This window comes from Lolium perenne, chromosome 5 (genome assembly GCF_019359855.2).
Source record: "Lolium perenne isolate Kyuss_39 chromosome 5, Kyuss_2.0, whole genome shotgun sequence".
In the NCBI taxonomy this organism is placed as follows: Eukaryota; Viridiplantae; Streptophyta; class Magnoliopsida; order Poales; family Poaceae; genus Lolium; species Lolium perenne.
The window spans coordinates 113085352-113097984 of NC_067248.2; the positions used below are offsets into that span (position 1 = coordinate 113085352).

Sequence of the window (12633 nt, forward strand, 5' to 3'; positions counted from 1 at the left end):
AAAATCCCGGCCCAACGCGGGGACGCACCGTAAAAGCGGACGGCCGCGGCATCCGGAACGACGCAAACCCGGCCCAAATCTGGGCTAGGTTTGCGTGGCCGCAGATGGCACGCGGCGTCCGCTCGCGTCCGGGCGCTTGTCGCCTCGTCTCCCTTGGGACCACCTGTCGGTGACCCGGAAGCCTATTAAATGGGGACTGGAGGGGATCTGGCCATCCACTCCAGTCCCCACTCCACTCCCGTAGCGAAACCGCCGCCATGGCCCCGAAGCGAGTGTTCGCTCCCGGAGCCAACGACGACGAGGCGAGCAGCAGCCGGCGTCCGCCGTCGGCGCTGCGGGACGGCGGGAACCGCGGCGGCCTCCACATCGGAGAGGCCGCCGCGGCGGCGCGGCATTGCCGCAACCGCCGCCGCCGCTGCTCGAGCCCAAGCCCGAGTCCTCAGGAGGACCCCGACTTCCGCGCCGCGCTGCTCATCTCGGCGGCGGAGGAGGACGAGAAATGGCCGCACCTCCGGGCGGCCATTCGAACCTCCAGATGGAGGAAGCGGCCCGGAAGGCGGTGGAGGAAGCCGAGGCACAGGAGGCTGTACGCCCAGGGCCCGCCGGGCGCGACGGGAGGAGGAGGAAGCGGCGCGGCGGAGAGGAGGCCGAGCGCCGCGCGGAGGAGCAGCGGCGGCAGAGTCTCGGCGCCGCGCGCGGAGGAGGAGCGGCGCCGAAGGCTGTGCGCCGCGCGCACGGCGGGGAGAGAGCGCCTCGGGGAGGAGGCGGCGCTCCATGCGCCGCCGCTACCTCGGGTGGCTCCGGACCCCCACTCGGCCTGGGAGGAGGCCTGTGGTCTCCGTGGCCGGAGTCCCGGCGCGATCGAGCCACAACAGTGCCTCGCCGCCCGGGGACGTCGTCGACGCTGACGACGCCCACACGGCCTAGGCGGCGCACCGGCGGCCACCGCGGCGACCAAACCCTAGCTTAGGGTTTTTAAATTTAAAACCCATATAGAGGGGCCTCTTTTGTTAGTTATTTGCCCAAAATAGGGCATATGTTTAATCAAATATAGTTTAAATTTTCATTTTCATTTTGTTTTTGGTTTTTTCGATTTTGCGCTACGTCCGCGCGTTGGGCGCAGCGTGCGACCCAAACGGACACGCGGACGCGGGCCGCTGTCTGCGACCCAAACGAACACGCGGACGCGGGCCGCTGTCCGGGTATCTGTTCGGCCACCCAAACGGTCTAAAACGGACGGAGCGGCGTCCGTTTGGGTCGCCCGGTTGGAGATGCCCTCATAGCACTAAGAGGCGGGCTGAGGGCGCACACGGTACGGCAAAGGGTGTTGGTGCGCGCAGAGGCACTGACACCACAGAGGTCCCAAGCAGCAACTTGTACGTGCGCACAAGAAGCTCGTCGCCAATAACAAGACAGCAACCCCTTTAACAAGTTCGAGTACTATATACTGCACATCACCAGTAACTAGGACAACAACCCGTTTAACAAGTTTGAGTATTACTCCCTCTGATCGGAAAAGATCGACACGGAGATAACACAACAATAGCCTATAAGTAGACACACTCCCGCGTCAATTAAAACCAACCAGAGGTAGTATATTGCACCTCCTCGACAAGTTTGACAGTTGTATAAGCATTTCACAGTTTTTCTTCAAAGAACTCTGGCACCAGAACTCCAGATGGCAGAAAATCGAACATCTCAGATACTATATCAAAAACCCATATTTATAAACACACAGATCTGAACGTGGTACATGATAATCTGTTAAACTGTCATCCTTAAATTGGATGCAACAATTCAGCACGGGAAGTCTAGACAGAGCCGCATGGATGCTCACTTCCTACTTCTGTTTCAAAAAGAACTGCAGAAAAACGAAAAAAAATATAAGAACCTAAGTGCACCAGCACTTCCGCTAAACTCCTCAGCTACCACAGATGTATACACTATGAGAGCAGCTCCAGGGAAGAAATGAGTAGGCAAAAGGAAGGGGTTTGACTGAGTCAGCAAAGGGATCACAACCTACTGAGTAGATCTGAAACCCTAATCAGGAACTAGCATTTATCCATTTTGGAAGCCTCATTTCCCCTGCAATGACATATTTGATCTGATACCACTCCCTCCATCCATATGCAGCGGGAATTTAATCACATTTGATGTTTCTGTAGATTCTCCTCACAAAAAGAGTTGACCCTAGATAGCCAATAGCACCTGAGTCACCAAAATAAATGTCAGGACATCAAACTGATGGTAAATAGAGCAATGCACCAGTCATTTAGTAGTAACAAGAAATTACCGCAAAGTATGCCTAGACCAAGACAGAACATCATTGTGTAGCCAAAGTAGAAACTTGTCTGGAAAAAGCCAGACATCTTTGTCTTCACATGATAGTAGTAGATGGAGTACAGATACACATATAGCGCTGTAGATGCAGCAGAGAAAAATGAAGTCCATTGCCAATGGTAGTTCTCGGCGTTCAGCAAGAAATAAGTACCAACAATCGTGACACAGATTGTAACTATCAGAAGAATGACAAAGACTAGCAACATGAAGCCGTAGACATAATACACCTGCCAAGAACACAAGAACAATGCATAATCAGATGCTCATATAATGAAAATTAAGTGCAAGGATAATAGTACCACTTCCATACTATAATATGTGGCTATACATGATTTCAATTATTAAAAAGCAGTATTTAGTGCAAAATGTCAAAAATGATCTCCTAGTTTACCTTGTAGTTCCAGAATGATGTGAACACAAAGTACATCTCAATGAAGATGCTACCAAAGGGAAGAAGCCCACCCATCAATGAGATGACAGAAGGTGTAAGGTACCACTTCCTCTCAGGAATAGGGCGTGGAATAGTCTTTACTCGGCAGGGATTGTTAGGAGCCCCACTCCAGTTTCTACCAACGACCGTACCCAAAAGCACCAGGGGAAAAGAGATGAAAGCCCAAAGGACAAACATGACAACCATTGTACCAAATGGTATTGCTGCTAATGATCCATAGAAGATTGCAATTGTATTCAGTGCAAAGCCAATTGTGAAGTGCAAGAACGGAAAGAGGGATGCTGTAAGGATCATAGCCTTTATCCAGTTTTTACCTGCCATGTAACCAAGTAATGCGTTCAATAAACAGGAAGTCGTAAGTGAAAATCCATTAGATATACATAAACTCAAGCATTTTTGACAAAAGAGTATGACAACATGATGAAACTAGAAAGAAAGAAAGAAACATTCAGAAGAAAGCCGAACTGTTCAAAGAGGTACTATAATAGTCTAAGAAAATACAATCCATGCAACTTGTCAAGAAGCGAACCATACCACCATTCCTCGAGTAGAGACCAGCACTAACATATCCAGAAATGAAAGATGTAAGAGCATAGCACACAATGAAGGTTGTGATGATAGCCCCTCGCCTGAGAAACATAACACGGCATGTTAAGTTAGAGAAAAGGAATTGCATGCTCAAACATGTATGGAAGAACCACACGCCGTGCTAAGACAATTAAGTTCTTTTGGAACACACGGGTTTTCAAAATTTTAGACTATTAGTTTTTTTGTACCCTACCTCCATGGGATTTGCGCATTGCAACAACATAATACTGCCACTCCAATTAGTAAAACGTTTTGGATCCATTAGCATATCCTTTATACAGGACCAGTTCTAACACTCATGTCCTCAGTTATCTTAGCATCCTAACTTAAACTTGAATTTTACCTTTTACTGAAGATCAAACCATTTACAACACTTACGTGCTGCCACAGGCCCAAAAAATAACTTTCAGCGCTTATTTGGTTGTATAAAATAATAAATACTTAACTAGCGTTAATCGCTATTCTGAAGTTAAGTGAAAAGCAAGGACAAGAAATCCTCCCACTATCAGATGCCTGACGATGCACACTAATACTTCAGTGAGTACTTTATTCTATGTTTCTGTGGAGTAGTCCAGAACACTGAATGCGGGTTTTTAGATGCTAAAGGAGGAGCAAAAGACAAAATAGTGAAGATTATCTTGAACAAGTGTGATTGCAATAGTGAAGGGTAAGATTAGTGTTATGCATGTGAAAGGAGGTGAGAAGTATATGTATGATTTTGAGCATACCCAACATATAACATGCCAACAATGGCCAATACAATCACAAGAAGGATAAGAGCTGCCAGCTGAGTGCCGATACCAACAAGAGCAGAAAGAAATGTCAAGCTTCTAGGAGGACGAAATACATCACCATGGACAAGTTTCCATCCAGATTCCTCATTAACATCCCTCTCCTATCAAAACAAAGCCATGACTTGAGGCAGCAATTGAGTGGCAGCGGATGAAAGAATTAATTTTCTTGAACTATTCAAGCATAACAAAATAGGCACCAGAATTCATATGCTCACCAGTGACTCCAGATCATCATCATCACGAGCATATTTTGCATAATCATTTCTCAGTGTTCGCATCAATATCATTGAAACCAAACCAGTGAGAAAAATAACCATCATGAAAGAATTGAAAATGGAGAACCAGTGAATCTGAACATGAAAAAATTGAAAGAATTTAGAACCTTCCAATGGTTAGTTAAAATGGAAGATCTTTCCTGGAATATAATTCAGATGCTCCCTATTGTTGGAATTGAAAATTTATTCCCAGAATATAAGCAGGCAGAGGGCTGTGCATATTCACTTCTTTTTCAAAAAAAAAATCATCATCATTTACCTGGTGTTCAAAGAAAGGATAATCGAGGTAAACTTCAAAACGGCGTGCAAATGAGACATCAGTTGGTACCCACTTCACTGAATATGTCATGTCCAACTTTTTAGCAGCTTCAAGGAGCTTAGGCGACTCTTGAGTAAGATTGACATGAATTATCTACGAAAATCAAATCAGATCATAACTTAAATAATTCTGTCCAAGTTATGTGCCGAATTAATAACAGAAAACAAATCAGACCCGCTTATATAATCAATGCAAAATACATACTCTGTTATCATTGTATTTGACAAGAATGTTCTTGTGGGTGTAAAGATAGTGCTTGTTTTCACTGTTTTTGTCAGTCTCACCAACAAAGCCTGTCAACGCACATACAAATTTCTTGTCAGGCACAAGACAAAACGAGAAAAAATAACAAAGAAAATATCAAGTTGTAGAAACATACCCCAAAGAGGCAGATCATCTAAATGAACGACGCCGCAAGCAATGAAAAAAAGTTCAGAAAGTACATGTTAGAAACAAAAAAAAATTGCCCAAATCATGGTAATACAACACAATTTAACAGATCACGTATAGATCCACGCACCTATGAAAAATTCAAACCAGTACGAGCTTTCAATGGCATCAGAAAATTGTTGAATCTTTTTGGAATCCAGTTCAAGTGTGCAAATGGAGCGCTTTTCCACATTTTCTACAGTGAAGACAACATTTTTATAATTAGTAAGACAGGCAAATGCATACACAGAGAGAAATGCATACTGCATGAAAATAGTAAATAAATAAAGACAAGGACGGTATGAAGATAAATTGAGCATACTCAAGAACTTTATGTCAAGCTGACTATCAATCAGCTCATTTCCGCCCAGGACCTCTCCAAGACCGCCCCATTTATGTCCAGGGTTCTCGGACGGGTGACAAAATGGAAGGCTGTGATAATTGTAAGTTTCTTGAGGATTATTGTAAGGCCCAACTTTGTTCACCCATAGCGTTACTGAATCTCCCTCTTTGAACTGCATGAAAGAAAGATAAAGCAGGTGAGAACTACTAACCTCACAAAATGCTCATATCACATTATATTAAGCATAACTAATATGGAAAAGAAAACAACATTGAAGATAATGAGTAAAGCGACTGTATGATGTAAATCTGCAAGCATTACTAATTTGCAGTGCTTATTAGGCATGGTGGGATTGATCATGGCTAAGGCTAAGGTATGGAAACAAGCAAGGGATTTCATTTGCCATTACTCGGTTCTGACATGTGACATCAAAAATTGCAAAGTTACGAAAGCATGTTCTTAATTTTCATATATGCACTCAAGTTTGATAATAACTACGACAGTTCACCCACTGATGCTCCAGTCAAGCAAGTCCTAAGAATAGTCAATACTGCATCATCTCGTTATTTCCCCCATTCCACCTCCCTAACATATGTTTAACTTCTTTGAAGCACCGATATGGGAGACTCAGCCTTGCCTAGGACGCGAGGGGTATAGGGAGACACATATCCCTGGGTATCCCCTCTTTTTTTATTTAAAATAATGGGATGCAGTTTGGATAAACGGAAGATATGGCTGGGCAACAGTGACCCCTTTAATAAAGGTCCATGTAAGGTCCGGTTTCAGAAAGGCCTAGTGTAAGGTTGCCTCCAGCAGCTGGCCTCCAGGCGCAGGCCACCGTATCCTCCTAGTCCGGCGGCCAGTGCCATCCTCATCTTCCTCAGCGTAATTGGCAGGAAGGTATCATCATCCCCATCTTACTCCCGTAGTGGCCCTGTGCCTGGAGAAGAAGCGATGACAGCCGGGACTGCAAGGCGGCCAGGACATTCTCATTTCTCTCCTCCTCTCCCATGCCTAATCTAGGTTCTACACTTCTATTCCCCAGTCCCCACACCCCTAAGCCAAGTCATCCGACCATCTTCATGGCACGGTTACCTAGGTTGTTCAAGGCTACATGTCAGTGAGTCATGGAGTAGCATTCTCACGGACATATGGGTTATCATGCTAAATGACAATGAGGTATGCAGTGGTATTTTTGAAAAGCCAATCTTTGTGGTGATAGCTATCCCGTGATCAAATTTTAACCAATTTGCAACTTCCCTCTAAAAAAATAAATATACGACCATTCAGTAGTGCAATTTACTTCCAATGATGTTCAAATAAGAATGCACAAAGTCCGCGAATCAGCAATTCAGAATCACCCATGATTAAGACCGTTGTTAATGAATTATTATAATTATCCTAGTTGCATGGACAACTGAATGTCCCATACTTTCATCTACTTGACCAAATTGTAGAGCGTAATGACACATGCATCAAAGATTCAAAGCTAAAATTCGAAATAGCATGATACTACAATTTATTTGACAGTTCTCCTAGTGACCCAAATCAAATCAATTCATTATCCGCCACAAAGAAATAAATGAACAAAAAACCAATGCAAGGATCAATCTGAAAAGATATTATGTCACTCATACATTATCACCTGCTATTCTCAACCACCAAATGTACACATGCGTATGCAAGAAAAGCTCCACACCATTTGTATGCAAGACAGGACCAGCTGCTAGCAGCTCCCTATGAACCAAATAGCAATACTATCATGAATCGAAAAGGTAGAAACCACAATGCAGCCTTTATTATTCCCTCGGTAACATACACTAGAGCTTCAAAGTATCAGAGTCGTGTGCCGGTGGGATCCCTTCACCTGGTCAGCGACGAGATTTCGTTCATGATCTGAAGCTATGGCTTGATCTCAAACCATGGCTCCGGTACGGCGTCAATTGTGCGTGACTCGATCACGCCGACCAAGCGCACCCATGCCTTCGTTGGATTCACCGGTGCCACTCCATCGCTGCCATTCGGGGTAGGCGCCACATACACCCATCCCACTTGGAACACAGTAACCGTGGAGCCTACATAACATAATTTCGACCACCGGAAACTAAACTATGATGAAGCTTTCGTCCCAGAGTCCTAACATGTCCATTTCCTACACTCCCACAGTCCCACATCAACTCGTGCTTCGCGAGCAACCTCCAAGCGATTCTCCGTCGTTGAACAGCAAGACTCTCGCGTGACACAACCGAACTGCGCTAGTAACTAGAACAGCGGGACGCGACAGCCGGAGAAACCACGGCGAGATCGCGCGGAGGGGCGCGCAGATCTGACGCCGCGGAATAGGGGCAACTAGAGAGATCCAACCGAGGGGGGCGACAAAGGTTTTAGATCCAGGGGGAGATGGCGAGGAGCGGGACTTGGGTAGGGCACAGCGTACCTTGTGGTCGGACTCTGAGGCGGAAGCGCGGCGCGGTGAAGCGGCGGAGAGGACGGCGGCGAGCGCGAGGAGGAGGAGGAGGCGGGTGCGGCCGCCGCCGCCGCCGCGGGAGGAGGGGAGCATTCCGACGGCGGCGAGATCTGGGGAGGAAGGGTAGGCTTGGGTTGGGTCCGGTTGGGCCGAGAAACTCACGACCCGATTTCACTGCGGTTTTGGACGGTCTCTCATTTATCAATGGTATCCATTCACCGTTGACTTTTATTTACTGAAGAAATCGGTCTAACGTCAGGCCAAATCAGTGATCACCAGGTACAACAGTAAAAAGTTGGAGGAAGTGGGATCACAATTGCTTGGACAAAATTTTCCAAGATTACGAAACCAATGCAAGACCATCTCCATTTAGAGAACAGACTAGAAGGACCTTGCGCGCTCTGCTGCGCTGTTTTCTGCTATTAACCTCTACTACTTTTTACATGATGTGTATTTTCTGCTATTAGCGTCTACTACTTTTTGTTTGATGTGTATGCCTTCGGCTTCACGATGAATTTTTGCTGGGTTCCGCTGAAAAAGGTTTTCTTTCCTTGGGCAATAGAGTAGCTCATGTGGTACACGCAAAGAGAGAAGTACTAATGCCATTTTATATTATTATGCATGGATACTTACACGCTCAAAATATAGAAAATACATAAATTCACCTTCAAAATGTTACCATTGATAAGATAAATCATTTGCAGTGTCATGTGAAATGTTACTATAAGAAAAACATATTGATTGGTTGAAATCGGCACCATCGTTAATAATGAATCGTCTGACGTAGCAAACACGTCGTTGTCTTCCTTACCATTGCAAAATAGCATAGATATAAGAGTGAAGAATTAGACTATCTATACTTTTATGTGAACTTGTGCCCTCTCCTATGTGCTGCAAGATCCTGAAGTTTAGCTGAAGTAATTACTTACCCTGATTAGGCACACAAATAAACAAAGTGTGTTGATAATATGAATGGTAGAGCACCTAAAAATAGTGTGAAAAGCATGAGTACACAAGATGCAAAATAGCCCAACCTTAATTTGTTTGCTGTCGTTGCAGCATTTCACCTGTTACAAATAAAGGCAAACAACAACTTCAAAAATATTTTATGACAGCTCAATTTGAGGACATACTTATTGTCATGCTTTTTGCCAAATTAAGAAATATGCATATATAAGCTACCTGACCTATTCCTTGCTGGATATTTATTACGCATGAGCTTATATTACTGAAATAAGGAAGAAATGAAAATCTTCAAAAGTCATTACAATGTGCTAACTACTGTTTGTGCATTCAGCAGTTGGTAGATATCCTCTTCCGCATATACATATCCAACTATTAAGACCTGAGCTTGATAGCAGCCTTTAGACTCCACTTCTTGTGTGGCCTACATTCTTTTAGAAGAACTACAAAGGTGATCAAACTCATCCACATTTGTAGCTAGCATCTTTAATGTCTAAGAAAAACAACCTTTCTTTAATGGAGTACTTTTTAATACTGCAGTAGGCCCACAAAAAGATGCTGGTGCTCCATATTTCGGTAACTAATTATAAACCTGCCACCTAGTAAATGAATCCAAACAATTGAACCAGATAATAAAGACAATGATAACAACATAGGCACTATAATAGGACCATTTTCCTTTCATTCATACATATCACCTAAAAGCTTACTATGGAACAGGAGAATCACCTTGCTGAGAAGTACCAGTGACTCGTGCAAAAGAATGGTTCTTCATCTATTCGCAATCTATAGAAGGATTTCAAATATGAACAAAGGGTTATAGAAAATAACAATTATTAAGGTGAAAATAACTAACAAGACAACAACGGCATACACAACACCAAGAAGATTATAGTTCATACAAACCAACAAATTTTTAAGCTCAAATGATACCAAAAAGATATATTAGGGAGTTATAACAGCTAGATACTGACAGTTCAACAGTTGGACTGCTTCATCAACTAAAAGATACCTTCAAAAGGACAATCGACCTGAGAACAAATGAAAGGGCCAACTTTGTAAAGTAAACGAAAAAAAAAGTAGCAACGTGTCAATATTAGGAAATATCTTCTAATATAACAGAAGTTACAACCAAAACAGGAATAGTCTGCGGATAACAACCTAGGGTCAATCACTCCATAGAAGACTCCATTCGTTTTAATCTTCCACTACAACCAAAACTTAAGTAAAACAGAAGCTAATTTTTTTAATGCTCCTGTCTTAGAAACACCTATGTAGAGTTTGGTAATAAATATCTAAAAATATATTTTTTATTAAAATGAAAGTAAAGTCATGAAAAATGTTGCGGATACAAAACTACAAATATCAAGTTCAAGTACCTAGCTGAAAATGCTTGATTTAGCATCAAAGGGTGTAACTTTGGCAGTGAGTTAGTTTTCCCTTCTACCACAGGGAGATTGCCATGTGCTTGATTCTATAGCTTCTCTAGATGAGAATCTTGTGAAGCGATTCATCTTTCCTGTCGCCTGTCGGCAATATTATCATAACCGAAGGATGTGCAAGAATTAATCTTTGAACAAAACTATAATACTAATATAAAAATTAGACCTTCATCCTCTTATTTAAAAAAAAACATGATTAGAAGGAAGTCCTGCAATAACATTCATCAGCCGTGTCTGGACAGATATATTTTGTACTAACTTATGAGTGGGTTTCTGTATTTCCATATGAGATGAAATCCACTGGAGCATTCTAATACATTATCATAAGCTAAAAGGACACGTTCAACCGTCAAGGCCTTATATTGAATATTCTGCGCTATATAAAACTTGGTGTTGCTACCATTGTTGTCCTTCCAGTTATTTTTCCGCGTGTCGAAAATAGCTATTGTAGGTCAACATGAGTTGTGCTATTTTACTCTCTTTCTCCTTGTGCAAATTGATCTCAATGTTAAAGATTAGCACATGGTGTTTTTCATCTAAAAATCCAAATTTCACCAAACTCTTATTTCCTAAGTTATTGGATATGGTGAGCAGATTGGTCCCGTTCATCTGCATGAGAGAAACTATATTTGATCACAAAGTGGAAAGTAAGAAGCTAAGAGCAAAAGTGGAGCATAATACACTAACATGCAAGAATACTCAGATGTTCAGAGCGGCGTGTGATTATTCAGAGAGCAATGTTCAAATAAACATTCTTGAAAACCTGTAGAAAGAGAAAATACAAAAATTGAAGTCTGCAAATATTAATGCTGAATGGAAAATTAAATTGATGAATCACATATCTGCATAGTTGGTATCACTGTCCGCATCTCATACAAACAGGAAAAAAAGCAAGCCTCTTATGAACTATCTATATTGTTCAAGGCAGAGCTAAACTGCTGAAAATCAAATCATGTGAATAATATCTTACTGCGATATGAGAAAATTAAATCAATGAATCTCGTAGCTGCATAGTTAGCATCATTGTCAAAGCAAAGAAAAGTTACTTTCTTAAAAAATTTACGGATCATAGCTGGGATGAAATTTTCACTGCACATAGATGTTCTAGCTTCAGCCACAGGGCGACTAACTTAAAGGGCATTAGATGCACAGTAATTTACAGCAGAACAAACAATCCTCTTCTAGTTTCCCTGTTTGCTGAGCACTTCGTTGTCACACCCTATATGGGTCAGGCTACACTAATAGTTGTTGTAGAATAATCGTGTTGTCCTGGGAATTAATTAGAGAGAAAAACCTCAGTGGACAATATCCAATGACCTGAAAGAAGAAAGTGGTAGGAGTGCAGCGTCGCGTGCATGGCGGCGAATTGGATCGAGTCGCCGCTGACGCCGGCGAACGGCTGGACGACCGTGCTGCGCGGCCGGCCTGCACGGCGGCGATGGTCTCTGTGGTGGCGGAGTAGCAGCCCTCGGTGTCCATGTCGCATGGACCCGCCTCCGCGAGGATCAGGGGCTCCAGCAGCAGCACGGTCTTGGACAGCCTCGCATACGACCCGGGCCGACCAGACTCGGCTCCGTCAGCATCGCCTCCGCAACCTAGACATCCAGGGCTAGTCCGCCTCGAGCATGGGCCAGCAAGCCCTAGCTGCGGGTGCGGGTGCTGGCTGTGGCGGTCCGCCCCGCCGGAATCCGCATTAGGACATGGTGGCGTGAGGCGCTCGGACTCACCGGCGGAGGGACCAAGCAGCCGCTGATTCGCCGGCCGCGGGGTGCTGGCTTGATGCAGGGCAGCGGCATTATGGGGATCAGGGGAGGGGAGGAGGCCGATGGGAGTATCCCAGGTCGCACCTTCGCAATTCCCTTTGACCGCGTGAGTGGGCCAAAAATGCTTATTAGGAAACACGTATACACAGCAGGAACCGACGATGGCTGTAGGCCCAATGATAGCGACACCTCAATTCACCACAGACGCCGGGAACCCTGGGAGCTTAGAGCTCTTAGGGATTGTCCGTCTGGTGGCAAGGCGTGCGGGAGTGCACGCTGCCCACCCGGGTTCGAACCTTGGTTGACGGATGTTTAGGAGTTTTCTTCTATAAAAATACCAACGGGTGCTAGTGACCGGGTTGGTCTCATTCTTTTAAAAGACCATCTCCATTTATCAAACCGCGACCGCCAAAAGCGTTGGATAGTTTAGGGATGCCGCACCATGGTGCCCGGCCACGT

The 12633-nt window shown here is 44.2% G+C and overlaps 1 protein-coding gene across 1 annotated transcript; it reads right to left on the reverse strand.

Moving 5' to 3' along the window:
* Positions 1–1741: 1741 nt before the first annotated feature.
* On the reverse strand, positions 1742–8154 carry LOC127299673 (transmembrane 9 superfamily member 1). Its single transcript, XM_051329683.2, has 12 exons — positions 7977–8154; positions 5519–5711; positions 5288–5392; positions 5147–5164; positions 4972–5060; positions 4708–4860; positions 4389–4523; positions 4108–4274; positions 3326–3420; positions 2732–3105; positions 2294–2567; positions 1742–2208 (listed from the first exon to the last, which is right to left on the reverse strand). The coding sequence occupies exons 1-12, from the start codon at positions 8097–8099 to the stop codon at positions 2141–2143; spliced, it is 1794 nt and encodes a 597-aa protein (XP_051185643.1). The 5' UTR covers positions 8100–8154; the 3' UTR covers positions 1742–2140.
* Between the last annotated feature and the right edge of the window lie 4479 nt (positions 8155–12633).

Bases quoted from the DNA above. Each gene is read 5' to 3' on its own strand.
- LOC127299673 (XM_051329683.2), bottom strand. From the start codon at position 8,099: ATGCTCCCCTCCTCCCGCGGCGGCGGCGGCGGCCGCACCCGCCTCCTC. The intron at 5,712-7,976 runs GTACGCTGTGCC...TCTTTCATGCAG, and splicing joins CCTCAGAGTCCGACCACAAG to TTCAAAGAGGGAGATTCAGT. The intron at 2,209-2,293 runs GTAATTTCTTGT...TTGGTGACTCAG, and splicing joins TGGTCTAGGCATACTTTGCG to GTGCTATTGGCTATCTAGGG.